Source organism: Dermacentor silvarum, chromosome 5, assembly GCF_013339745.2.
Source record: "Dermacentor silvarum isolate Dsil-2018 chromosome 5, BIME_Dsil_1.4, whole genome shotgun sequence".
In the NCBI taxonomy this organism is placed as follows: Eukaryota; Metazoa; Arthropoda; class Arachnida; order Ixodida; family Ixodidae; genus Dermacentor; species Dermacentor silvarum.
In genome coordinates this window covers 8764058-8791581 of record NC_051158.1, presented here as the reverse complement: position 1 = coordinate 8791581, position 27524 = coordinate 8764058, and the positions used below count along the sequence as shown (strand labels likewise).

At 43.6% G+C, this 27524-nt stretch overlaps 1 protein-coding gene across 2 annotated transcripts in view; it reads left to right on the top strand.

Moving 5' to 3' along the window:
- The window catches only part of LOC119452861 (uncharacterized), a 60058-nt gene extending 41343 nt beyond the window's left edge, over nucleotides 1–18715 (top strand). For both annotated transcript variants that reach the window (XM_037714810.2, XM_049667349.1), the window contains 7 exons: nucleotides 582–704; nucleotides 2946–3121; nucleotides 3548–3633; nucleotides 4910–5003; nucleotides 6882–6975; nucleotides 8300–8450; nucleotides 10721–18715. In XM_037714810.2, coding sequence (XP_037570738.1) covers nucleotides 582–704; nucleotides 2946–3121; nucleotides 3548–3633; nucleotides 4910–5003; nucleotides 6882–6975; nucleotides 8300–8450; nucleotides 10721–10891 — 895 coding nt within the window. In that variant the 3' untranslated portion in view covers nucleotides 10892–18715. The remainder of the gene's footprint in view (nucleotides 1–581; nucleotides 705–2945; nucleotides 3122–3547; nucleotides 3634–4909; nucleotides 5004–6881; nucleotides 6976–8299; nucleotides 8451–10720) is intronic.
- The last annotated feature ends 8809 nt before the right edge of the window (nucleotides 18716–27524 follow it).

The following is a 27524-nucleotide window of genomic DNA, read 5'->3' as shown; positions in this document are numbered from 1 at the left end:
GCGCCTGGAGCGGAAATAGATGGCACCCATACGCTTGCGCGTGACCTGCGTTCACGGAAAGAAACGTCACGATTTTTAAAATCGCTTACCGAATGAAGAGGTGTGTCTTATACACCGGTGCGACTTATATACATTTTTTTTTTTTTCGGAAAAGCTGCCGGTTTGAGAGGGGTGCATCTTATATACAAAGGTGCGACTTATAGACCGGAAAATACGGTAGTAAAATTTAGTTGTTTAGTCATTTACTCATTTTGATTTCTGATGCAAGGATTTCTCATCAAGTAGTCCAGCTGAAGGACTATAATTGTGCCTATTTTTAGAAATTCTGTATGGTCTAAAATAACACACCCGTAGAAAGCTAAGCTAAGGGTACGGCAAAATTTGACAAATGCTGCAGAAGAAATGGAATGTTGAGCAAATTAGTATTGGTTTATTTTAGCGCAGTGTGAAATACTTACTGTAGGTTGACACAAAGCCCTGACATGGATAACAAACCCTGTGTTTTGTTCATCTGATATGCATGTGATCTTGAATGTGCTGAGCGCTTGGTAGAATTAAACCTTGTCTCTTTTTCTTGGCAGCCACTTTGTGGAGCAGTGCTTCAGTCCCTTTGCGTCCACCCTAGCACGAGACAAGAGTCCCTACCGGGACCTAGAGGCCGAGCTGAACAACATGGTGTCAGCGCTCAAGGCAGAAGTGGACAAGTGAGCGTCTTTTTTAACCCTTTATGGACGAGTCTTGCCTACAGGCGACACGCCAGGAAAATATTTTTTTCTTGCCGAGTGTGATGTTGTATGTACAATGTTTCTGGCTAATGGCTTCAGCCAACACTGAATGACAGGCAGCAAGCGTCATTTGCCGAGTTAGAGCCGGAGCAGTGTTTAAGGACGAAGCTTGGAGCGTGACTCGCTTTCTTTTGAAAGCATGGTCAGAGGAGGAAGACCAATGCAAGATCTCTGGCTGCAGTGATATCAGACAACTTATGCAGAGCAAATGCAATGTGCACATCTGTTTCACATCTGACGAGAATGGTCTGTACAAGTTCCACACGAAGCCATAGGTGGCTCGGGGTGAAGCTCGCGGGTGAAACCGAAACAAAATTGAGCTGGTGGACGATGACAGAATACGATGCCACCAGAGCGAAAATGACGCTCACTTACTGCGTGCTGCCTGCAGCATGGAACGGCAGTGCATTTGGGTTATCAGCTATTAAAAGTGTGCAGTACTCTTCTAAAGGCACTACACCACACGCGCTGTGAAACAAATAGGTGAAGATGCTTATCACAATAGGGTTGGTGGCAATATCTGAGGCACTTTCATGTCACACAGGCAAGCGAGTACAGCGGGGGAGCTGCTGTGGTGGGCGGCTACTGCTCTCGATAGCGTGTGCTTCACGCCTTTTCTTGTTCATTTGGGATCTAGTTGCCGGAAAACGTATCATACAATCGCAGTTTGGCGATGTACTGAATGTTGGTGCCGAAAGATTGTGTTTTCCAGGAACGTATTCGGTAAAAAAGAAGCGTAACTGTATTAGGTTATTTTTTGTATTCTCGATCGTGACCATTATCGCCAAGAAATCATAAGAAATGGGATTGTATCAACGAGACTCTGCTGTAATTGATATATACTGGAGGGATCTCGTATTCGCCATATTTCTTGCACACTTGGGTACAATGAACTGCCCGTGTTGTCAGAGCTGTTACTCAGGAGCAAATAGGGTACAAAACTTTCTGGTCCAGGTGTAATCTAAGACACTCATTTCATTTACCTTTAAGGTACTGGGTGTTTCAGGCGCTTTTGCCCACTCTGTGCTGAAGGTTTTTCCAGAATGTAATTCAATTTGTCCAAGCAGCTGATTAGCAGGCTTTATATTCAAGTGCCAATCATTTAGAAAGCGTTACTGAGCTTTTTGCAAAGATTTTAATCTGAATTATTTTTTTATGGAACTAGTGCTAACGAACAATTTTAATTAAGGTAATTAGCATTATAAGACGACATGTCCTCTTCGTCACTGTCATTGCCACTTTAAGACATCTTGTAATCAACACTGAAGTCCTCTGAATCAGAGTTCATAATAATATTTTCGTGAATTTCTGCATTATTGAAAAAAAAAAAAATATGCTTGGGCTTCTTGCGTTGGTCTGTCATGTGGAAAACCAAGAGACGTGAGTGACTGTGTCACACTATCTGTCGTATAAAAACTAAACCTACCATACAATTTTAATTGAGCCAACTTCTGTATAGATGGCACGTACAGTTTGTTGTTTTAGTGAAAACATTGTTTTTTTGCCGAATGCTGTTTTGTAAATTGTGGAATGGTGCCACTGCTGCAATGCAACAGAAAACAAGTAACACGGAGTGAGGCTTAAACTGTAGGTGTGCATGAATTGCAATATTTGAGATCAAATCAAATACGAAGTGAATAGTGCAAGAAGTGAATTGAATTTAATATTGAATACCCTTGAAATAACTTTCTATAACGAGCAGCCATATTTACAACTGATATTAAAAGATGTTCACATCCTAATATTTCATAATGTTAGCAAGTTTCTGTCATTATATTGCACGTTATGAAGTGTTGTTTATTAAATAGCACAAATGGAACATCAGGAGCAAATAAGCAGTTTGTTCACATACACAGGGCTCCTCAGATAGTTTGAATAATCGCTGTAAAGCCAGTCAAGTTTAGCTCCCTGAGCGACGTAGCCTGCTCCACTACACGAGTTCTTATGTTTTATGCCTACGCTGTGCCCACAGAGATTACATTTATTGTACTTTTGCTCCAATTTTATGTTTCATTGAGCAGAGGTGACATTTTGAAATATTAAAAAAATATTAGGAGAATGTTCATATTTACGAATAGTGACCATTCGATTTGTAATTCTAAACTTTGGACTATTCGCACACGCCTACTATAAAAAGCTGTGGTTGCTCGGGTGACGCAGGCGCAAGCGTGAACTGCAACTGGGCCTGGGCGTGGGCTGCCGCCAGCGGACACGCATGACGGCTGCGGGCCTGCACTCTGCGCTGGTCGCAGGGTCCAGTTTGGCCCAACATCTGCTGCCCCAGCTACCCTCAGCCCACTGGCAGGACCGGGGCCTCGAGGAGAAGGACTGGCTTGGTCAGTGACCTCCTTGCATGTTAGACTCTCTGAGGGGCAGTTCGCAGCAAGCAGTTGTTAATGCCCCACTCAGGATCTGGATTGCGGCACCGTAGTTCATTGGTGGTCCTTGTGCAGCGCAGTTCTGCCCTCTGCATTTCTAAATGTCAGGGGATTTGCTGTTGAGGGAGCAGAGCTGTTGCCATGTGGCACCGGACATGCTAAAAGCAGAAGGTAAAACATAAGACAGCAGAGCAGCTGAACATGTTGCATGATGCATCTTGCTCTCCATTGGTGCCTTTTGCGAACTTTCTCGGGCACCACACAATATCGAAATGTTGGTAGTCTTTGTACTAGATGCTGGGCTCATTTGGTGCTTCAGTTGGGGATGCTATCAGATGGTCTGGGTGTTTTATGTTCTGAAGAAGGGGACTGCTTTTATTGCAGGCCTGGCAGCCCAGCTCTACTCTGAAACATTCTCGCCTGAGTTCTTGGTGCCCCTGCTGGAGGATGATGTGGCATTTGCACTTCAGGTTTGTCATTTGACTGGCTATCATCTGTAGCAACCCCATGCAAGACAGTCCGGCATTAAACAAAAGCAGTGCAACCATAGAAAGTGTTCTTTAACCCGTTTCGTCAAATATTAATACGCATAAATTGCTTCAAAGTATATTAACACCAAGTTGCTTTGTTTATTGTAACCCAGACTGCAATGCATGTGTCATTAGGCTGCTTTTCTTGAAGCTAAATGGTGGTAGACTCTGAATAGTGCAAAGGGCTCATATGAAAGATCGCAGATAATGTTTTGCCTTCGCCCACAACACTGGGACAAGGTAAGCTGAAGAACCGTTAACGTCTTGAGAGGGGGGGGGGGGGAGTGGCGCTGCATGCAAGACACTATTTATTACTCAGTCGTCTTTGAACGTCATTGCACAGCTCAATGTAGCAGCATAGCAGAGGACAGAGCAAGCTTCAGCGAGTGTCTGACTTGCACTGCAGAAGAAACAGGGTCGCTGTCGGCGCGATCACGGATGTTGACTACGTGGTTCTGAAAGGCATGCAGCCAGCGCGCGCACCGAGAACAAAACTGTTGTTAGGCGCAACAGCTGTGGTCAAAACCATGGTCACTATTGACGTAATCACTGAAGGCGACTACGTCATTCTAAAGGCACTGCCCAATGCAGTGGCATGAACAGCATCAAATGCAAGAATAAGGGTCATAATGACAAATAAACATGGAGTGTTCTGGTGTTCCTGTCATTTTTCGCTGATGAATGGCAATGCGAACTCCGCTGCTTTATTTTGGTTGAACACCAGTGCCTCTTTTGATCTTTTACAACGTGCATTTGCACCACTCTGCACTCCGTCATTTGTCCAAATTAACCGGCGTGCGGCCAAATGCATCCTTATTAATGTGAGTTTGATGCCATTTAATTTTGCATACGGCCTGCCAGGACTAGAGAACGAGTCTGAATTATCCGATTTTATGATTTAACGAGGGTCGGTACGAAGCTGATTGTTCTAGCTGCGACTATAGAGCCAGTGCCAATCAGAGTTTTTAAATAAAGTGTGTGATTTTTTTAAGTAAACAGTCAGCATCTTGAGTATTAAAATGATTTTACTATTTTTCATTCAGTTATATTTCTTGGCTTCAACTGTAGTTCTTTACAAAAATAATAAGTTCGGCTGGTCTGGTGTTGCGTGCCTTGTACTTTGTTTCAGTTCCGAATGTTCCATGTGACCATAAACGGCAGCCTTGCGTACATGCATGTTAGAGTGCCCGACTATGTATCTCCTTTGTCCGAACAGGTGGTGGATGTGGATCTGACAAAGTACAGAGAGCTCGCACAGACACACGGAGCTGTGGACCTAGACACCTCCAGGGTCGTCCACCTTCCCAAAGGTCAGTCTTCTGCACCAATATCACGGCTTGCTCTGCAGAGCTTCCTTGCAAAACTCGTGCTTTGTGCTCTGTCAGCCACGACTTGTATTGCACTAGTTACCTATTTACTTGTGATCTCTGATTGTTACGGCAACGTGAAAGAAAGTGGTCTTAAAGAACATGGGAAAACAGCTGAAAAAATCTGGAAAACATGGTTTGGGGCACTTTCAGGCTTCCGAGTTGTCATACCGACGAGTGAGATGCAACACTGCCATTTCAGCTGCCATGAATATCAATACAACAATGCCACAAGCAACCCTTGTCACATTGTAGTGTGGCATTATGAACAAAAATCTATTTCATTTGAACTCTCTCTTTAGGGGTAACTTTTGGGGTGACTGCAGTTTTGGGCGAAAGTTGCGAAACAGAACCTGAACTCGAACCAATATTTTTGGAACATCCCTGAACCTGAGCCGAATCTAAACAGAAAAAAATAATGGTGGTTGCCAGTTCAGCGCAAAACGGTTCAAGCATGTTATGTGACAACGGCTGCTCAATAGTTTGCACGATTGTTCGAATAGCTGCTTATTCAATCGGTGCACCTGACTTGCTCACGCCAGCATTTTATGACAGCGAGTGTGCGCGCGATTGAGTATGATGTGTTCATGTTTGCCTGTGCACGCTGACGCCATGCTTGTTAATATAGTTAATAAGCGAATGTTTGCAAGTTTATGTGGATGATAAAACTACTATCCTTACTTTGTATAGCTGTCTACTAATTTGCTATCGCAATCAATGCTGCGAATTTCGGGTGAAACTGCAACTTTTTTTTTCAAACGTAAGAATTAAAATTAAATTGTGTGCAGTTCACCACTACTCTCATTTCTCAATTTTTCCTGTTTCTTGGCTCTTGCGTTTCCCGGCTCTTATGTTTTTGTTTTTTTTACGGTCCCGTAAAAAACGTATCAGCGTTGTTCTACTGTAAACTATGTAAACACGGAGAGTGGAAAAGACCATGTCCTTGGGGAGGGATATCAATGAGTTCAGCTGCATGACTTTGTGTAACCATAATGCTGTGTTCGCTAATGAATCCCGTCACCTTCTCAGTGAGCAGGAACGTGGCTGTAAACGGCACATGAAATCTGCTTTTTTACATGCCATTGTTCAACGCACATTTCGTGCTTGCAGTGACATTCAGCTAATTCTGAAAATACCCCTTCCGACTTTGTTTTCATTTCTAACAAGGTATATAGAGTCATTACAGTGTTGCTACTGGTTTTGTTGATCCACCTTGAACTGGTGAACAAGTGACGCAGAAAATTCAGCCATTATGCAAAAGTGAGCATGCTCTAGCCTGTTCGACAGACTGAAGTGATGTGCAGCTCAGGTTGAATTCATGTAGTTCCAACAGTAAAACAAGAAGATGTTCTGATGAAATCTTTTAGAAATGTCAACCCACCCCAATTCAGACCAGTGGTTAAAAAACTATTAAAAATTTAAAGTGCTTCTCTGCAGAGTAGAAGAGTGTCAGCAGTATGTGTAATACTAGAATGCCAATTAGCAGAATTCCGTAAACTGACTTAACCTGCTTGTCATGCGCATTGTGTCTGTGCTTAAAATGTAAAGTACAGTGGACTGTGGGCAAGCATCAGATGTCTGCGCCCAAGTATTTGCTGTGAAAGAATGTTGTTCTTCCGTGAAGATAACAGTATTTTTTATCCCGACACTTTTTTTTTTTTGCAGTGCGGCTTTGTTTATGCCTGTACTGCCACTGTGGGCATGTCTTATGAACATCCAATTTCATATTTGGGCCATTATCTGCTCTCTATTTTTTCTAGTTCATGGCGTTTTATGTGCTGCAGTACTATAGCAGTTGTACTGCCAATTCTTGTTGCGCAGGAAAAATCCACATACACACTCCTTACCTGGATCCATCTGCATTCAACCCACAGTCATCGACAGCTTCCCACACAACCACATCCAAAACAAAAAGGTGACAACTGTTAGTTGGATGGTGAATTTATTGTGAAAATTTGTTTCTTACCTTCTTTGTTCATGTTACTTAAAGAAGTAGTTATGACATACACAATTGTATACAGTAGAATCTCGTTGATACGATCTTCACGGGAACCGGAAAATAAAACGTATCATCCGAAAATCGTATTATCCGAGATTAATCGTATATAAGAGAAGGAAATGTTATATAAGAAAACCACTGTATTAATCCGAAATACGTATTATGCAGAATCGTATCAACGATCTTCCGCTGTAATACAGTTAGAAAAACTGCTTTTATGTTGCATAAGTGGTATCTGTTTATAGTTTTAGGCCATGCATACCTGCCAATGTATTCAAGTTGCTTTATGATAGTCATACTGACATCAATAATCTTAGGATTTTCATTTGCATTCAGTCTGTACCACAACTAATTTCAAAACAATAAAAATACCCGAAAGTTCAGAATGTTGTATTTTAAATTTGCTCTGTTATTTGGACCTGCACGCAGCAGCGCCACCAACTCGTAGAATTCTCATAGAATTGTTGTATAATGGCAATTGAAAGTTTGGCCACTGGTACGGGTATATTAGATAAACATATGAACATTTCTGTTTTTGTAGCACTGAATATTCCTGCCATGAAATCAGAGCTCAGTGGCTCTTCAGAGTGCCCGTACGCAACAAAGTACTTGAAAGTTTAATGAATAGTCAGCATCTCAAGTACTTAATGAAATAATTTTTCGTGTTTTCCCCTAAAATTTTGTATTTCTTGGGCCTAACTGTAGCATTTTTCAAATTTTAAGGCTGGCAGGTCTGGTTATTTAAGCTGCTGTCCCTGTGGTCATGTGGGTAGTATTATTGTTTGAAATGCATACCTGCCAACTCTTCTGAATTTTCTGTGAAGCTTATGAAGTTGGGCTTGCTCTACGATTTCATGAATGTTATGTCAGACTTTACGAAAAATAAATTCTGTTCACGTGAAAGTTTTGCTCGTCGGTTCTCCGACCATACTTTTGGAAGTCATTGAAAGGACGTTAAGAGGGTTCTTGCTCCGAGAAAGCTTATTCAAACAGGTTCCCCAAGCAGGCAAGATCAACAACAGCAATGTCGCTGAACAAGTTGCTATGCTCTAAAAACAATATCTCTGCTGTTCCAAGTTTACTGTTGTTTGATGGTAATGCGTGCTATTGTCTCCTTTGCCCCTGCCCTGCATTGTTGTGTCTGTGAGATTTTTACAAATATGAATACGGAGTTCACAGTTGGCAGGAAATGCATAGTGGCAGGGTGCCATTGAAACGAAGGACAATCCTTTGGTGGCAGGGCCCCATGGAAGCGGCAGGAAGGCGGCAGCGAGCGGCCAAGTCTTCCCCCGGCTGTTCCCCACCCAGCCAAGATTGCGCTGATCATCTTCAACCGTGAGAACGAAGACCCGATACCATTGGACTCGGATGCCTGCCAGCAGGTCCTCAAGGTGGGTCTTATCTGAACCAAGGGTGTCTGGGCCAAAGCCAGCTGGAACTGTGTGGGCAGGCTTGAAACCTTTTGAGGACACTCAACTCTCTCATGTGTCCTGATGTTTGTCTTCCCCGCAAGGCTCTTGCATATGCCTGGCACTTAGCTTTCCTGCATCACACATGCGATGATGGAGACTTGGTATCGTAATGACGCAGCTGCATTGAGAGACGGCATGAGTGCTGTCAATTTGCAGCATGGTTAACTTGTGTGTGAGAGGAACTTGCTTCCCATTCTTAAGCTGCACACAAGGCAATCGACAAAAAAGAGTGCTTGTGGTGTCTGACTTGCTCGTGTCAACAGAGGACACAGCCGAAAGAAGCGAAAAAAGAAAAGATATTTATTGCACCTTCCATGCAATAAGCCAGCTAGCAAAATGCCACGAATGGAACATGCTGACGGAACACACTGAGGAATCTAGGAGCAGCGAGGTGGTAATTGGGGCAATCTGGTACTGCATTTTGAATGTTAGTCAGCGTAAAACTGGAAAGCCATCACTACTTTTGTCTGAGAAGGAGCATTCCTATCTTGCTAGCATAAAGCAACGTTGTCCTTAAGGCGATTGTGTGATGTTGCATTTCTACTTTTGATTTTTCACACTTACTGGTAGCTTGTTTGACTTGATCGTTTGTGCATATGGCACCTGGTGATCTCCTGTTACCCGTGTGAGTTTTCTATGTTGGGGTTCTTGGTAAAATTTCGGGTAAGGTAATTTTTTATCTTTTTTTCTTTTTCACAAATCTTTGTATCAATTGTGCCGTCATGTGTACAAAAGATCAGTTGGAAGTACAGTTAATGTGTCTTGTCCCTTTTTGTTCCATGCTGACATCCATTCAAAATACATTCAGAATCTAAGACGTTCAACTCATCACACAAGGATACTAAGCGAATGCTGTTTGCCCTTGCCGGACACTGATGCTCATGAGTGTAGTCCTGCGAATGGAGTTGCATTCGAGTGATTGCGTTCGCCCATGGCAGCCGTCAAAAAATCCTGCAAAATGCACCATCAAGCACATAGAAGAGAAAGAAGGGAAAGAATTAAACGAGTTCCTCTCACTGGAATGTTCACACCGTCAGGTGACACCCATGTAGCAAACATTCATGCCATATCTCTTCGCAGCTGGGAACTACCGATCCCTACTCCCTATTGTCACATGTCATGCAGGGAAGCTGAATCCCAGATGCGAGAGTCGTGTGGGAAAGACAGTTGTCAAGGGGTGTGAGAGTCATGCAGAGAAAATGAGCGTCAAGGGATGTGAGAGAGTCGAGTGTCCCCACGAGCTATTTTGAGACAATTCATCTTGCATTTAGCCTCTATCTTATGCACTACAAAAAGAAGGGACTAAATATAACACGCACAAAGAAAACGATAAAAGTCACTGGGCAACAATCTTATATGCCACTTGTATCCATCTTGTACACTCCTCAAACGCAAGACAGAAAGACAGACATGTGGGCGAAAATGTCAGGTAAGGGGGGAGAGAATAAAAATGCTACACTAACACCAGGAAAGGTTATATGTAAGGGTAAGTGCAGTGCGCATTATAAAGCAACAATGTCGGTGCGTTAAAGTGATGGCACTGCAGCGACTACAGGAGATTTCATTTACGATAAGCACGCAGCGCCACTAAGGAGGTTATTCTAGTCTGAGATCGACCTTGGAAAAAAAATCTTTATAGGCTTCTTTTCTACTGAAAGGTGCTGATGTGGGTCTGTCATGTTCTTCTCAAGTTGGCCGTGCACTGTTAATTGTCATGCCAGCACTAAAGTTTATTGTTTTATGTTGTGTAGCATTTTTAGTAGTGGCAACTTACAGCGGGACTGTAGTGTTGGGAATCCTGAATTATTGCAAAGTACTGTTTTTGTTTCCTTGCCTACCGTTCAAGACAGAAGTTTTTGAGAAGACTTGAAGTGATAAGCAGTGGTCGAACGAGGAATGCCACTGGGGTGAAGTTGTGTTTCTAATGTGTGGGCTTGAGGTGCAATAATTACCAATGACTATTCCAAGGTATTTAATATACAGTCAGCTTGTAACTTCCATCTTTGGCGCAGTGTTAGACAGGGTGCCACGTGAGATAATAGTTTTCGTCTGCTGAATACGGTAGTTAGTGCAGCAAATTAATGCTTGCTTGAGTACAGTTTGCCTGGTCCGCACAGATGGACTAGTGGTGCAATTTTTTAAAGTAGTGCCTGCATTTGTGCTGAGGTACATGCTTCTTGCGTATCCAGGCTGTCTACAGTGGAAGCAGCACTGCACAGCCCGTGGGGAGCAGTGGAGCCAGCAGCAGCGGCACGCCTAGCATCCAGATGACGCCGTCGGCCGAAGACGTCAGCCTCGAGCCGCAGGGGCAGAGGGCGACGTACACCCACGGGGGCCCGCACAACAGCACTTGCGTATGACAGGCAGCCCCTGGCGACTTTGGTCGGGCATGACGCGGTTTGTCATCTCCAGCTGCATGACGCTGTTGCGACCTGCATCTTTGCATGCATACGAGCTGTGGCGAGTTACGCGTACTTGAAACGGCTTTCGCCCAGTCCGCTTAGAAGGCCCAGTGGGATTCTTCTGCAGCCACTTGGGCAACCACAGGAATGGCACTTACCTGCCTGAACACCAAATTGACAGCTAATTTTAGCGTTGAACAAGTTCCACAAGCAGCTAGCATTAGCAGCTAGTTAAGGTATAATGTGTTGTGAACATGTCCCTAGCAGGTCATGCCAAGACAGAGGATAGAAGGAAGATATAGAATTGAAGAAGTGATCAACAGTGCTTGAACAAGGGTTGTTGCTGGAGTCAGTGTCACAGCAAGTGAACTTCGTCAGGGTAACAGCTTGTACAAGCTGTAGTCCTGATGAAGACAAGTCCACCTGTCAGAAGCATTGGCTCCAGAAACGTCCTGTGTTCAACGACTGTTGATCGCTAGAGGATCATGTTTATTTACAACATGTACAAAAGTGGGGCATTGTCCTTTTAAAAGTAGGTTTGTGAATCATTGCAATGAAAACAGCTCTTCATGAAAAGCAGTAATTGCCGAGTGAGAGCATTGTTTGAATCCCTCCAGAATTGGTCTCTCGACAGCTACCAGATAGAATGTCGAAAGCTTCCAAATGTGACACGAAGTGCACTGCATCGAGTGCATACGCAGACCAGTATGTTTTCTCAAGAATGTGCCCCTTCTTGTGGAGCTGTGCTGGACTTAATATCAGCACGCACATCAGACTGTTCTGCTTCTGAAATCAGCGATCCACGAAATAGTAAAGCTAAAGTGATGAGCCATTCCAGATTCATGTCAGCGCATGTGCTGGCTGAAGCTGCATGGTGTGGCGCATGTAAAGCAAGACCTGAATCTCACCATCATCACAGTATGCACTGAAATAAGTAACTGTGTCATATATGTGGATGAAAGCACGGCTGGGTATGCTGCCTTGTTGAAGGGGGCACGTATTGCTGCTGATACAGTTGTTTCCTTTAATTCAAGATCAGTTAATCTGATCTGCATTTTAATTTCACCCTGTACTAATGTCTCAGGAGGAAACCATGTTCTTTACGTGCTTTCAATTTTAACATCGGTTCGTACGATAATCCAAACCAATTTTTCATGTCTCGTCACATTTGAAGTTCACTGTACTGCATGTGGCAACAGGTAAATAGTCTGAAGGCATTGCCTCTGAATATAGCTCATTTCACATGTGCTCTTGCATGATGGCAAACAAAACAAGAGATCCATGTCAACTTAAGAGGCAGCGTTTGTACTAGTGAATGTGTGATAGAACATTTTCACCTTTGTCAAGTTGGTGGTGTGTTCGGCCAGGCTCTCGTTGTACAGAGCTTTGTGAAATGCAAAGAACATGCAACAGACGAAAGGATGCATACTGTCTGTATGGTGTTGACACAGGCTGGTGTTCACTACTTTGGGCTGTTAAGACAGCTTGCACCAAGTCAAGCATTTCTTTCTCTCCCACACTTTTATTTGAGTTTGTAATCACAGTCGGCACACACTTTCAAATGATGTGTCTTCATGTGTGAGTAGGTAGTTGAAGAATACCCGTCTGCTTATTTTTGTTCTGCCTATGTCTGCATGATGAGCCGTGCATGCAGATTCTAGTTAGTGCAAATAAAAATGAAGTTGCTGGCACCGTCTGGCTACAAAACATGCCGTGTATAGCAACAACCGCAGGGAAAGCGCTTCCGGTGTATTTTTGGCATGGTGTCACCTGGAATCACGATGCGCAATGGCCCCACCCTAGTGCCAGCCAAAATGTGGTCCATGTGATTAGTAACTGCAGTTATTTTTTTCTCACAAGATGAAATGGGTGCACCAACAGTCTGTCTGAAATGCATTGCATGCCACCTGACACCAGTGGTTGTAGTTTCTGCCATCAAGACAGTGTTCACAGGATGCTGGCGCTAGAACAGAGTTTTAACTTTGCATAATGTGCGATGTGTTACCGTGATACATTAGGGCTACAGCACATGTGTCACCTCTTCATGGTAGCACTGTAGACTAGCCAAGAGATTAATATTCCAGCATACCGTCATTGCGTACCATGCTAGACCAGATAATAATTAATGATGTAGTGAAGAAGTACACTTTTAGCGTTTTCCTGATTGGTGACACATCAGCAACACTAATGCTGTGCTGCTACCTGCTAGGTCTAAATAGACTTTCCAGACTCCATTCAACCTCTATACGTATTCCTAGCTTTCTGAAAACAAAGAACTAATCTCAATAATACGGCCAAAACATTGCTTTGTCATCAGCGTGACATGAGGCTAAGAAATGGCTGATTTTGCCATTTATTTCTTGTTTTCGTGACAGAGAGCAAGTAGCAAGGGCAAATTTGGATCGAAGTGGGTGGTCTCAGCTATCTGGGAACTGCTGTGTTGTTATGCAATCAGAGTAATCGGTGGTAGCCATGATAAGTAAGGTCTTGAATGAGGGCTAGTTGGTTCATATTTAGAACTGAGGTTTAAACAGCGCGAATAAAACAAGGACACGAAGAAACAAATACCACAGACAAGCGCTGACTGCCAACTAGAAGTTTATTTGAAGTTCTTCAGCCATTTATACTTTTTCCAGCATAGGCATGCATACACCAGTCACATAAATATCAGCAAAATCAGCAACATCCTAATCTTTCATGCAAAAAAGCTATTTCTTTCTCCGACGAAGCGAGAGAGGTAAAGCTTACACATTTGTCTCCTTCGTCACATTTGTCTCCATTTGTTTATGTGACTGGTGTACGCATGCCTATGCTGTAAAAAGTATAAATGGCTGAAGAATTTCAAATAAACTTCCAGTTGGCAGTCAGTGCTTGTCTGTAGTATTTGTTTCCTCGTGTCCTTGTTTTATTCGCGCTTGTTTAGACCTCAGTTCTAGTCATGATAGTTGTCCACGGTCTAGGACAAACATGTGCACTGGGCCTAACATATCACAGTAACATGTTGCATATCACACAGAGTTAAAGCTCTGCAATGTTCCACACTGAAGAACACACAACATGAGTTTTAATAAGGACGTTTAGGCATATCTCAGGCACCAACAGCACAATGTTTGAGGGTGCACCGTTTGTGGTTAAAATAAGCACTTGTACTCGCATGTGTTTCTTCCATATCTTGTCCAAGTCCAGCATCGAGATTACTTTTTTGTTGTTGCAATGCTTATTGCATTGAGCCAGAGTCTCTTGTGGAATCAGATGCCTACTTTGTTGCTTTATAACTTTTGCCTCAAACTGTCGCACCTTGGCAGGTGAAGCATGTTTCAGCAGGCACTGTGCCATTTTTCTCAGTATTAACAACATTGTGAGGTGGTCTCGCTTTATCCGTCAATGTGAACTGCACGAGCTCTTTATTTTTGTCCGAGTGAGTTGACCACTAATTTTAGTATAGTGAATGGAGTCCTTCTTAGATACTGTGCAGCTTGACAACTTGTCTATCCAAAAAAGATTGTACATTTTTGTCCTGGGAAATAACAAGATTTGGCCACTGTTTGTCTAGTTAGTCATCCTCGGAGGCCATTACTAAAAATTATCAAGATATGCGGAAGGGGCGGTACACTTGAGAAGTTGTAGCGGTGTGTGCAGGTCCATTGCCACTTGTGTTTGAGAGCATCACTCGTCCAACACTTTTTTTTGTGCTGGTGAAACTATTTCTAGCTGCCTGGACACACTGTTCCCGAATGCTGCACTGAGGTAGTTTGGTTCTTACTGCATAGTATATTTTATGTGTATGTGCACAAGCCAGCTTAGCACCTAGAAGTTTGTTTCTGGCTGTGCTTCGTGCTGTTGAAGTGGACTAACCGTAACTGTAATTTTGCACTCATTATAGCAACATTGATGTGTGGATGACTGGTAACTGAATGTGTTTCGTTCGTACGATAAAGGAACAGGTGCCTAGTTGAAGGAAGTGCTTGTCAGATCTTCGGTGCTGCCTGTCCAGGTAGGCCTGCTTGTCACTGCCATTTCCAGCATTTTGCACTAAAAGCAAAGTTGGGCTATTGTTTACCATGAGCTTGACCCTGACTGCTTGTAGCAAAGTGCTGGGTGCTGCTTACTGGGCGTCTTCAGTGAAAAAAGCGGATAGGTTGGTGACATTTCCCGAATGCTGTGTGTGTGCATGCTTGCGTGTGGCGCATGAGTTTTGAATGGGCTCTTTTTTTCTCGTGTGCAGCGATTCTGGGTTCATTGATTAAGAGCAAAACAATGATGGGGCCTACTGATCGGAAACTGCGATAGTTCTGAGAAGTGGCACTTTCATGTCCATGTGCATGAATTTGTCTGCAATTAGAAGGTCTGGAAGTGGTGGCTTACCTGGTAGTGTTGGACCTGAAATGAAAGTACATGGCACTGGAAAAGCGTCTTCTGCTTCTTGTTTGGAGCTTTGAAGCTGCTTTACAGCATTTATTTGGCAATTGGATTTGTCCCTGGGAAGTGTTTCTTGTGCCTATGTCTCAGCCACCCATCTTCGTGTGGTCAGGCAGGAATAAAGCTAGACCCTGCTGCAGACCAGGAATATTTTGCACTGTTGGTTACGTGATTTTGCCTTTGCTGAAGTAATGTGATTCCACCTTCAAATATGACATAAATTGCTATCTTCTCGTCATTCCTCACATCCTGTGGCAAAATTGTTTGTTGGACCATCAACAGTTAACTCAGTATTAAACGCTCTTCTGTAAGTTTTTTGTTTTGCTCTTTTTTATAAGGAAAAGACATTATACTTTAAAAATGATTAATCGTGCAGAAGGAGAAAGAGACTTGCAGCACTTAATACACAGATGCTGGCCTTTGGTGATGCTAAACATTCTTAAACATTCTTGAGAGCTGTTCATTTGTTTCAAGAAAGCATTTTCTGGCCCTCACTTAAAAGGATGCTTTATTTACTGTGGACAAATCTCTCATCCAAATGCACAGAGAAATAAGAGCTCTCATCAGCCAACCCCCTGCATTATTTGCTTCGAAATATATTTTAAAATTGGCTGTTGTATACCACTGCTCTTTTTTTTAATTATAATTTTGCAGTGCAGGGCTACGGGCAGCACAAAACAGATGGGAAAAGATGTTAAATTGCAGAAGGGAAGGGACCACCATATGTCCTGGCATATATATAGACTATTGCATCAGTAACAGCGCCAGATATGCATGACTGTTTCGGCTCAATAGCTGGCTGATCGCCACTCGAATTTCATACAGAAGTTCCATTTTGTATGAAGTCTAGTTTGATACCACATTTATGGGCATTACATGCCAGTTTTGTCCACAGGAAATTTGATGCTCATATTGTCTGAAACAACGCCACTCAAAACATGGTGATTTTGCTGCAATGTAACAGTGGCTCCATCTATCACCGCTATGGCAAAACGCACACATGATATGCCACTGGATGGGATTGAGGAAGGATAATTTATTGTGTGGATGCTTTTAAAATGTTTTCTTTGCATATAGTTTTATCTCAATAAAAAACTCTTCTTCCCTGCCTCTACCCATCCAGCGGCGCGTTGCGTGTACTGTGTTTCGCCGAAGCGATGACAGATGGTGCCACCATTTCGTTGCAGCATCATTAACAGTGGCGTCTTTTCAAACAACGCGAACATCAGATTTATTGTTATGGAACTGATAAGCAATGCCTGCAAATGTGGTATTAACCAAAATTTTATGCAAAATGGTACCTCTGTGCAAAATTTGAGCGAAGATTGGTCATTGGTTTAACGGAAAAAGTCATGTATACCTGGAGCCATTATTGACTGCAGTGTGCCAAATTTTGAAATAGAAAAGTATATGCGCAGTTGTCCCACTGCAGTCATGAAAACAGCCACACATATCGATCTGCCATTATGTTGCACATAGACTACAATCTCCGTTACATGTGGTTGTGTTACTCCCAAGTGAAGTCCACTATCCGCCATGGGGCAGTATTCTTGGGCGATCAGTTTCGGAGATGGCTTCACATTCGCGAGATTTTGTGAAACTAGGCACTGGATTTGGGACCACAGTTTGAGAAAAGCTTGATCACAGGATTCACGAGATCAAAATCTCCTTAAAGCTTGTTTCAATCATGGCAAAGGGACCTCTGCCCATATCTTGAGAGTTGAGAAAGACCTGTTAAAATGTCTGTTGATGTTTTCAGAGTGGAACAGGCGTAATAAAATGTGTGAACATTTGAAAATTTCCTATGGTGTTCGTGAGACAGATATTTTGTCCCTCCATGTGCTGTATCAGGTATAGTTTTGCGTAAGTTCTTGCCTCTGTTTATATGAAAAAATGTGGAGGACCTTCTTATCACGCAACTACATTAACATGAAATGTCTTGATTTTTGACAAACTCTAATAAACTAAAAGGGGACAAAATAAAAGTATTGCTACTGTACATCACTATAATGAACTTCCTCATTGAAATGTTCCAGGTCTTATGTGAGCTTACTACTTTATCATTCCCCCATGTTTAGGGTAATGCATTTGCTGTAAATTGTTCCCTTAAAGCTTGGTGCAGTCTCTTTTGCCTGCAGAAGGATTTTCAATTTATTTAGCACACAATAAAAAACTAAACAAAACAAAAAACAAGAAATAGAAGACTGAAGAGACAGGCAGCTGGTTCTATGTGTCTTTTAGGTCTCACACTTCCTTTATTTGACTGCCGACCAGCCCATTGTTACACCTTGTTGCACAAACTTTCCTTCTTTTAACTGCTGCAGACCATTTTTGTGTAACTGAGGCTCATTTTTACAGTTTCTCCAATATGACTAACCTTCCTTATTTTTTATGTCTTACTATGGAATTATATAGGGACCATTAGAATTATTTTAACCTTTATAACCTCTATAACATTACTTTATTAAAGGTTATACATAAAGGTTTACTTTGTGACCTAAAACAGCCAGGATCACTGATATGTTCCCATTTTTTGCATTGTGTTCCTGCTTTTGGAGGACTTGAGTATGTCCGCAGCGTTTGCATTGCTCTGCACTTTGGCATTTGAAGGTGACATGGCCGTACAGGTGCGGACACAAGTAATTGGAACACGAGCTGTGGCCATACTGCATCCCAGTAACCTTTGAATTGAATTCTTGAATTGAATTCTTTGAATTGAAAAACCTGGAATTTTTCTGTTGTGCAATATGGTGCAGTGCTGTCATATATGGCAGGAAACATTGTCTTTATTCATGAGTTGGGGTAACCAGACATGTACCAAATTCAAAAAAGCCACATTTTGCTAATTCCGCATCAAGAAAATTGCATTGTGAGTCAACGAGTGATGTTTGGAACCAATTATCGATTGAATGTTCTCTGCCATATCAGACTGTGCTGCACAAGACCTGTTGGCTATGCCATTTTGTCTGTGTGTTTGTGCGTGTATGTGTGTCCGTGAAAAACAGAACTGAACCTATAGCTGCTTTTGATCAGCATTCAGTGTAACACATCAAAACGGGTGCTGCTTTTTGTTTCATATTTTATTTAATTTTTCCATTGCACGTTAGAAATGTACAGTGCTTAGCTAGTGGCGTAATGAACTTGATCAAACGAGTACATTGTGCACAGTTGTCTTGGGAAGTGGCGGTATGTACATCACGCCAGGTTTTTACAAGCAATACTGGTGCAAGCGCTCTCAGCATACAGGGTGGGAGTTGCTGTACCATTGCACATGAATGACACTGTGTGTGTACATATATGGCTTTGTGACAGTGCTTATGTGTGTGTACATAAAATTTTGAATAAACAACATATTTGCTAGTATGTGCCCATGTGACAGTTTCATGTTGATAGAGACCGCACTAATGAATGAATGTTTGGGTGAGTTGGTAGTCTGCTGCAGTTAGCAAGTGCACGCATGCAGACTTTGACGGTAACTGACATGACTTTTGAGCAAGTGAAATGGGTAGAACAAAAGTAAAAAAAAAAATACTGCATGATATTCAGCTTAGTACCAACTACTATGCACGATCACACTTTCTCTAGCGATTCGATTGAAGGTGGTACTAGCACATGGGCACCAATACACATATTTATTCACTTATATACACATAATGCATGTGGACATTGCAGGAGCAGGTGCGGTACAGAACAACTTAAGCAAGAATGAATGAATGACATCTTATTGGAAAGGCTGACGCTTTGGCCTATCTTGGGGGGGCTAGTGGACTTCAGGCGTGGGAATGGTTGGTAAGGGAGGGGTAAACAGGTGATGGTCAATCTGTGTGAGCCTGAAACAAGAAAACAAAGTGATATTCAACATTGCACCTTCATTTGAAATGTGCAATGTGATCAAACATAAATTGTCCATAAGGCAATTGCGGGTGCAGACCATGATACACCCCCCCCCCCCCAAGGATATACAAAATGAGCATAACTTATTGTCTCTTTCCAAAAACTGTTCTGGCCTGTGGCATAGTTTAGGATCTTAATAGCGGCTAATGCAGGCAAGAGCAGGGCAGACAAGAATGGAGCTGAGGTATTTGACCCATGCCGCCATTGACCTTTGAATGGAGCCGCTGTTTCCGGACTCTGACCTGGCCGAAATTTGATTGGGAACGAGAGCCATCGTCGCTTGCTTCAGGCAATCACCGTGCGAATGTTTGCAGGTGGTATTATGAGGGCATGATTGAAAGAAGGAAATAAACTCCTTCTTTCATGCATTTGGCTCCCCTCCTCATACTGTAGGTTAGTGGTGCCCGAGAGTGTCCTGTCCAATAACCCTTCTATAGCCCAACCTTGGCCAGATGTATGGCGGCCAACCAAACATAAACTGGGCCAAGATGGCAAAATAGCTTGGGCTTAGCTTGGGGATTGATTTCAGCTGGCTACTATGTCGTGCCAACCACTGGCCAACATTATGCCAAGCATCATCCAACATAAATTCCGGGATTGGTTCAATCTGACCAACAGCTTGTAAGGAAAAAAGAATTCTACCACATTCACTCTAACATTTCTTCGCAAGCCACTGACTACATTCTCCTTTCATACTCCTTCACACTGCATGCACCCTCTTCAGCTCTACAGTTAGAACCATCAAAGTATCATTGTCGCAAAAATGAACACTTAAAGAAAAGGATTGTTGATAGACTGACACATGACTGACCATGCATTAAAGTATCATTGTCTGAAAAAAGTTATCACTTAAAGAAAAGGATTGTTCATAGACATTCCACTTTGACAGGCATTCAGTTCTAATGTGAGCATGCACTAAACATAGGGAGTTTTAGTGCGTCCGTAAACCTATTGAGTGAACGTGTTGGTGCCACCTACTTCTGGCGCAGAGCTTAACCAGAGAGGATACAGAGCTGGTATTGGGGGTTGCACAACCATACCTACTTAGCCGCTTTTTTAAAGTATCGACAGTGACATAACCATGCAGTCCTTCTTTCTTTTTCTTCAACGAGAATGCCCGTGCAACAAGAACGTTTCTAGCCTATTGGGGTTAGATGTCACAAGATGTTCCTACTGCCATCCATGGCTCTGGTAACCCGGCATTCCATAGAGGGTAATACGTTGGCGGACAAGCTAAAACTCTCTATTTTTTGCATGGTACATGTACTGTGAATTATGCTAGTTGTGATACATGCCTTTAGGCATATGTACAGTCAACCCAGAAAGATTACGGACTACCGGATCTCAGAAAATGTCCAATTTCCAAGCAGCCTGCAATAGTAGTCGGTAAAACCAAACATCCCAATGCTGTTCACATATACTGGTAGAAGCTGTAAATGCGAATACTAGGCTGCGTTGGTGAGGCTGCTCGGATATTGGACGTTTTCTGAGATAAAGTGGTCCGTTAACTTTTTTGTTGACTGTACGTCCTAATTGTAAGAACTGCAACTATACATCTTCTTTTTCTTGAATAGTTGAAGTTTTAGGAATAGGCAATACATACTTTCTAGATCAAAGTTTGTGACGTCGACTGAAAATAGTCACGCAAGATATTGTGAATGGTTGAGCTGCAGAGCTGGTATTAATTTAAGAAATGCGGATCCAACGCACATCTTGGAATCTATGTGAATTGAAACTCTAAATGCAATGTGTAAACTCTTGCAGTGTTTTGGAGTATATGCACTGAACATGTCCCAATTTTAATCTCATATGTAATGTTTATGTTTACGCACTACATTGTTCACAAGTTGTGTGGCAGAATCCAGACACCAAATCAGGTGGATGCATACTGTTAGGCGTCGACACAGCAATGTAACGAGGACAAGGGATGTGCGATGCTTGATGAGGAAAGAATGAAGAAGAGGTGATATAGTTCACCTAAGAGCCCTGCTCCTCACTGTGAACAAGTGGTCCATAGCGGCATCGAGAAATAAGAAACTTAACCTTTTTCTTTCCTTGTACTTGGGCGAGTGCCCATTTTTTTTATTGCGACAATGTTCAACCCTCACCAGACGAGTTTTCGTAGAACCTCAGATTATGAAATGAGAGATGTATGCACAGAGCATAACACGTAAGTAATTACACTTAAGGATTCTGTACCTCTCGTGCCACATTGGCACATATACCATTCTGCAACATTAGCCAAGAATGTGGGCACATACCTAGAACGAGGTAGCCCAAATATAGTCATGTGAGAAATTTAAGGAAATTAAAGAAGCTGTTTAATATCGTGCAGTATTCCACGAAGAGGTGTGTGCTTTAGAGATACCTATATCCAGTCGACTTCCGTTAATCCGACCCAGACAGGACCAATGAAATTGATTGAATTATCTGGCGGGTCGAAATAAACAAGACGCAGAAAAAACGACATAACACACCGGTAATTCAATTGGCAGTATTTGCCAAATTCCAGCACGTCCCCGAGTCAAACGCGCGCCCACTTTCTATGTGTTCGAAGTAGAACGTAGAAACGATAATAAAGCTTCTAAAAGTAGAAATCTAACGCTCACCCCATCTTTTAGCAAGAAAAATGGGCAAGGGACCAAGGGTCTAATATGTTTGTACATTGGCGGCCTGTTTCCTAAAGTCAGCTTCACCGCACTGGTTTTAAAGACAATAGAGTCTGACAGTAGAGTCATTTTGCTGAAGTTCACAGGGATGTTGTTGACGGCACACGTTCCCATAGCTGTCATATTATAGTCAATTTGGGAACTTAGGCGCCAATTAAAAAAAAAATGCATTTTGTATACGTGTCACGCACGTACAGAGAGGAATTCCTTTCCATTGCAGCATGTTCTTTTTTTTATTATATCTTTAATGTTTTGATCCATGCTTACTTATTCGTATATATTTAGTTAATTCACTCCGGTGAGCCCATGGCAGCGTACGATGTACCTGCACGTTTTATTTATCAGCGTCATCGACTGTTCGATGCGGCCACGCATACAAATGTCCGGGAGTCCACGCGTGCAAGCGAGATTACGGCATCGCCCGAAGCCATCGGTGCGTTAAAGACGCGTGCGACCGTCCTCTTTGTGGAAGCGCGTAAACTGGCGACCGTGTCCCAAAAAAGAGCGTGTTCCGGTCGCGATACACGCTGTCCGATTGAACCTTCGCGCAGCCCGACTGGTTAGCCGAGCTGGAATTTAAAGGGGCCTCTCCTTTTGTTATCTTCTAATGTTTAGGCCGGTCTCCCGTTTCCGTCTGCTACTGGCGCTACAGGTTGTTGGTCGGCGCTCCGGTCGGACGTGACTGCATACGTGGTGCGTTCGATTTAGGCGTTTCGGCTGTGCGACTTTTGCTGGACGCGTGCCATAGCCGTCCCGAAACGCTACGGGCGTGACGTCATAAAAGTTTTTCGCGACGATGGCGTTCACGCACGGAATGCGAATCGGAGCGAGTTGTTAGGGTCACGTGATCCGAGCGCTACGGCCCGACGGCGGCGACAGTTTTGTTGTCTACGCTACGACCGTTGTCAAGGCATAAAGTATAGGACCACAATGCTAAGGAGAGAACGTACGACAGCCCTAAACTTACAGACGCTATCTGGATCTGCAGCTTGCGTATGCGTCTTGCGACCGCAATGGCAGCCGTGAGTGGGATGGGCAACTTTATCGAGTTTACGAAGTTTGGGAAGAGTTTTGCAATATGGCGACGCTCTGTCCTGTAACAACAATGATACACCCGACGTACGGCTCTTCTCGTGGACATTGTAGTTCTCGGAGGAATGGAAACCGTCGCTCGCTGAACGACGGCCAGGTACGCGAAACGTCGGTGTGACTACTGGAGGCCAATCGTCGAGCACTCGTCCACAGGACCTCTGTGATGTTCCGCGCGCGAGTTGCCGTACATCGGCCTGTACTACGTGTGTGTGATTGTGCTGAAAAGTGCGCGCATGTCGGAGGACGCACCACGCTTGCACTGTATTGTGAAAACCCGGAGTGAATCACGCCGTAACGGCAACGGAACGTCGACAATGATTTGCCGCGGTCTCTGCCTTTTCCTTTGCACGTTGCTGTGCGCGTTGGGAATTGGCATCGCAGAAAATGGTAAAGAGCTTCCCAATTTTGCGCTTACTTGTTTCGTGACTCTTGTTATGATTGTTTAATCTTCGTTGGGAACGCATTGTTTATCTATGCATAGTGCACTTGAGTAAGTCGCTGCAGTACATGGGGGACTGATTTCTTGTGAGACATGTGCGGTAAAACATAATAGGCGAAACTAAATAGTGGATACACTGTCTGCAAAATAAGAATCGCAATTACTACCGACAAAGGCAGGTGAAAACTGGTTCCCTGGACTGCCGACCTACTACACGTAGGTAAAACATTCATATTCGTGATAATCGTGTGTAGGAAGGAAGGAAAGAAGCAGGAATAGACGGAAAGACAGGAAGGTTAGTGAGTTCTCAGACTGGTTGGCCAGCCTGTGCTGGGGTAAGGGGAATAAAAGATAACAGAAAAGAGATGTTACAAAAAAAAAAGGGAAGAGAATACAGCACTGCTAAAAGTCTGTCTCTAAGACCAGTTCTCCGCAAGAAGCGCAACAGCGCTTTCAAAGCCTTATGTGCTGAGGATGATCTCGGCCAGTGTCCCAGGACCCTTTCCTCCGACAAAGGGCGTTTGTCAAGTCTACCTAACACTCTAGAAAGTTCTTTCCTGGGCGCACTGAAGCTGGGCACTCACAGAGAAGGTGGGCGATTGTTTTTTCGCAGCTACAGTTATCGCATGTAGGGCTGTTGGCCATTCCGATCCGAAATGAGTAAGCATTTGTGAAGGCCACATCAAGCCACGAGCGGCACAGAAGAGTCTCCTCAGCTTTAGATATTCCGGACGGAAGATGTAGGTAGCTGTAGGTTCGGATCCGAGTTGTAGAGATGAGCGTTAATAAATTCCGTCGAGTTCCACTGTACGAGTGTAAGGTCATGTGCGAGCGAACGAAGACACGTGCGCTAAACCAAAGCGCAGTATATTGCCTTGAGAGAGGCACAAGAGGGATAACTATTTAGGAAGAAGTTGGACCACTAGTGCGGCCGGAGCCTGCTACTCAGCACTAGAGAATTTGAAATTTATTTATTTAATATATACCCCATGGGGGGGGGGGGGGGGGGCGATAGGGTATTACACGGGCGGTGGGAGTGTAGAATGGTGCTAGGGGTTATGGGGCATGAAGGATGGTCTAAAGTGATGGAGGCTTTGAAGTAAGTCATCAGGGCAACAGGAGGGGGAAGACTATTGCAATCATTGCTTGTAGAAAGGCACAGCGCATAAATTGTGTTTTGAGCTTGTTGAGGGGTATGGCAATGGTGCAAAATGCAATGAACTGGATGAATGGGGTTGCGAGCAGTGGAGGTGTGAAAATGTAAAGGAAGATATGTGCAATCCTGTAGTGCGAGGCAGAAATAGGAAGTTGAAGTGGTGTCTTTATGGTCAAAATGCTTGTTTTATGAGAGTAGTTGCTTAGAATGAATCCAGCGGCACACATTCATATTGATCCTAGAGTGTTAGCTGGATTAGCTTGGCAAGGATAAAGTACAACACTGGAATATTCTAGTTTGGAAACTATGAAAATTTCTTAAGCAAGAAGTTTGAGAAAGATGAAAGGAAACCAAATACCTGATTACCAGAATCACCAGCAGGGGTGTACAAATATTCAAAACTTTCGAACAACGAATTGAATAGTGGCCTATTCCATGAGGTCGTTCCAGTAAAAAATGTCCTATCGGGTCTTGGAGTCTACGGGGAGGCTCGAAGTCGTCCAATCCTAAAAAAAAAAAAAAAAGAATGCATGTCAAAAGCGCACACTTTGGGTGAGCCTCTGGAGCTACTTGAGAAAAATGACTGCCTTGCTGGGTAGCCTGTAGGGAGCAAGAAGGCCCGTCGGCTTACTTGCGAGCTTCTTGGCAAGCTTTCTCTGTTGTAATTGTTAATTTTAAAGCAGGTACCAAGAAAATTAAGCATAGACTGTGGTGCATACGTTTTCTTAGCCATTGTTGCATGTTTGCAGATCACCAGCAGCTGCTGTCCCCACGCTTCCTGACCCAGCCCTCGGGCGGGTACGTGGGGCTGGGCGAGAGGCGAGCGCTGCGGTGCGAGGCAGTCGGGGCACCCGCACCTCGTTTGCAGCTGCTGAAGGATGACCATCCCCTGACCAACTGGACTTCCCTGCGCCTGGTGCATGTGCTGAGCAGCATTGGCCTGTCTCAAGCTGGCGCCTACCAGTGCTTGGCCAAGAATGCTGCTGGGGCAGTGCTCAGTGCCAAGGCCAAGCTGCAGGTTGCACGTGAGTGCTGTGCCCTCTCCTCTTGGGTGTATGCATGCATATGTGCTTTCATACCGAATAGTAAAAATTCTGGCAGAACCCATTGCACAATGTCTGTTGACATCGATGTGATTAGCAGTCAAGCAATGTAGTGACAAACGATGTTGCCAGCGGCGAAATGTGCCAGCGGCGAGCCTTGTACCACAGTCTGGCCGTCCCCCTCCTTTAGCATGGCCTCTGAGATTGCGCCGGTGGCGTGCCAGTGCTTATGAGCTGTGTACAGCTCTTGCACTTCCTTCCCTCTGGACACGCTGCATCATCTTGTGGCGCGTCCACCAATTCCCCCTCTTTTTGAGTGGTCTCAGGGATTTGTGGTGCGACAGTGTGTGCTTACACTGAGAATTAATTCCTCGCTGCCTGTGGGCATTCGTGGTGCAGTGCTAAAGCGTTGCGCTGCTCTGCTTGAGGAATCTGTGTGACGTGGGTTCATTTCCGCCCAGCACCGGATAAGTTTTTAAGTATTTTTTTCATTGAAGAGCCGTGTAACGAGGCTAGATAGATAGATGGACCCAAAGTGGCTGAAGTAGGCTAAGAATGCTATTTGCATTAATAATAATAATAATGTAGTGTACTAAACTGGCACATGCTTTGGCTGCATCATTGCCTCACTTAAGGGCAGAGCTCACCATTTCAGAACCTGTCAACGATGGTCAAGAGACATTTCTGCTTGTAGCTCTTTTGTGGCCATTAAACCATGCAGCATTTGCTGGTGGTGATACTACTACTGCTACTACTAATAATAATGTATGAGCACCTCACTGCTATGCATGCATGAGAAACTGGCCTGTTTTATGTGCTTATGTTGGAAGTTGAAGTGCTACATCAGGCTATTAATCAAACTGCTTACTGCGGTACTAGGCACACAATCATGATACACCATATGTGAAAGCTTTGCTATTTTGACATCAAACGTGTGTTACAGCAGATACCATTATCTTGTGAGAAGCCTTACATGGGGCTAGACATAATTTAATGTAACATATCGTCGACTGCTGTGCTCTGTGCAATCTCTTCAGAATAGGTATGATACTGTGTGGATGTATAGAATTACAGAAACAGTCTTTCTGTCTCATTTTGCATCTGTGTTCTATATGATGTTGCCCTTTTTGATCTAGTTTGCCTAAGAACTGTTTGTACCACAGATAAAAGCACTATTAACCTGCTTCAGCGTGACACAGTGCTTGCTGTGTTGAAGATAAAGTGCAGGGGGGGGGGGGGGGGGCACAGGACTTTGTCAATGTGTTTCTTAAGCATAATTTTTCTATGCTCTTCTTGATAAGTTTAATTCCAGCTGAATAATAACCCTAGCAATAAAAGTCCAATAGAAAAACCATGGCTCTGAATGGTGCTGGCTAACACATCCAGGGCTAGATCTAGTACACATAAATACCTAAGTTAGTCTTGCCGTGCCGAGTGGACGAATTGATGGCTGTTGCTGTAGCGTAGTTGGCAGTGCATCGCATGCGTAATGCGACGGTTGTGGGCTCAGTCCCCACCAGGAACAAGTTATCTTTCCGTCCACTTTCATTTCTCCTTTTCTTCATTATTTTCTACATTTGAGTTACAACCACAGCTAATTACCCCTATGCTTTCCTTGGCTTCATTTCGTGCTGGCTTGATATGGTCATGATCAGGGACCCTGAGTATGACAAGTGCGGGCCAAAATATTCAAGAAGCCTTATATGTGGTGGTCTGCAATATATAAAAGGTAGAGCGAATACTGAAGCTGACTTTTTTAGCAGTGTGAATTAAGGCAACTTCACAGTTTTCACTTTGGCAGTTATATACATAACTTAAGAAAACACTCTTCTTGGACGTATGCTTTGCCTTGGCTTTTGTCTATGTTGTGCCCATTGAA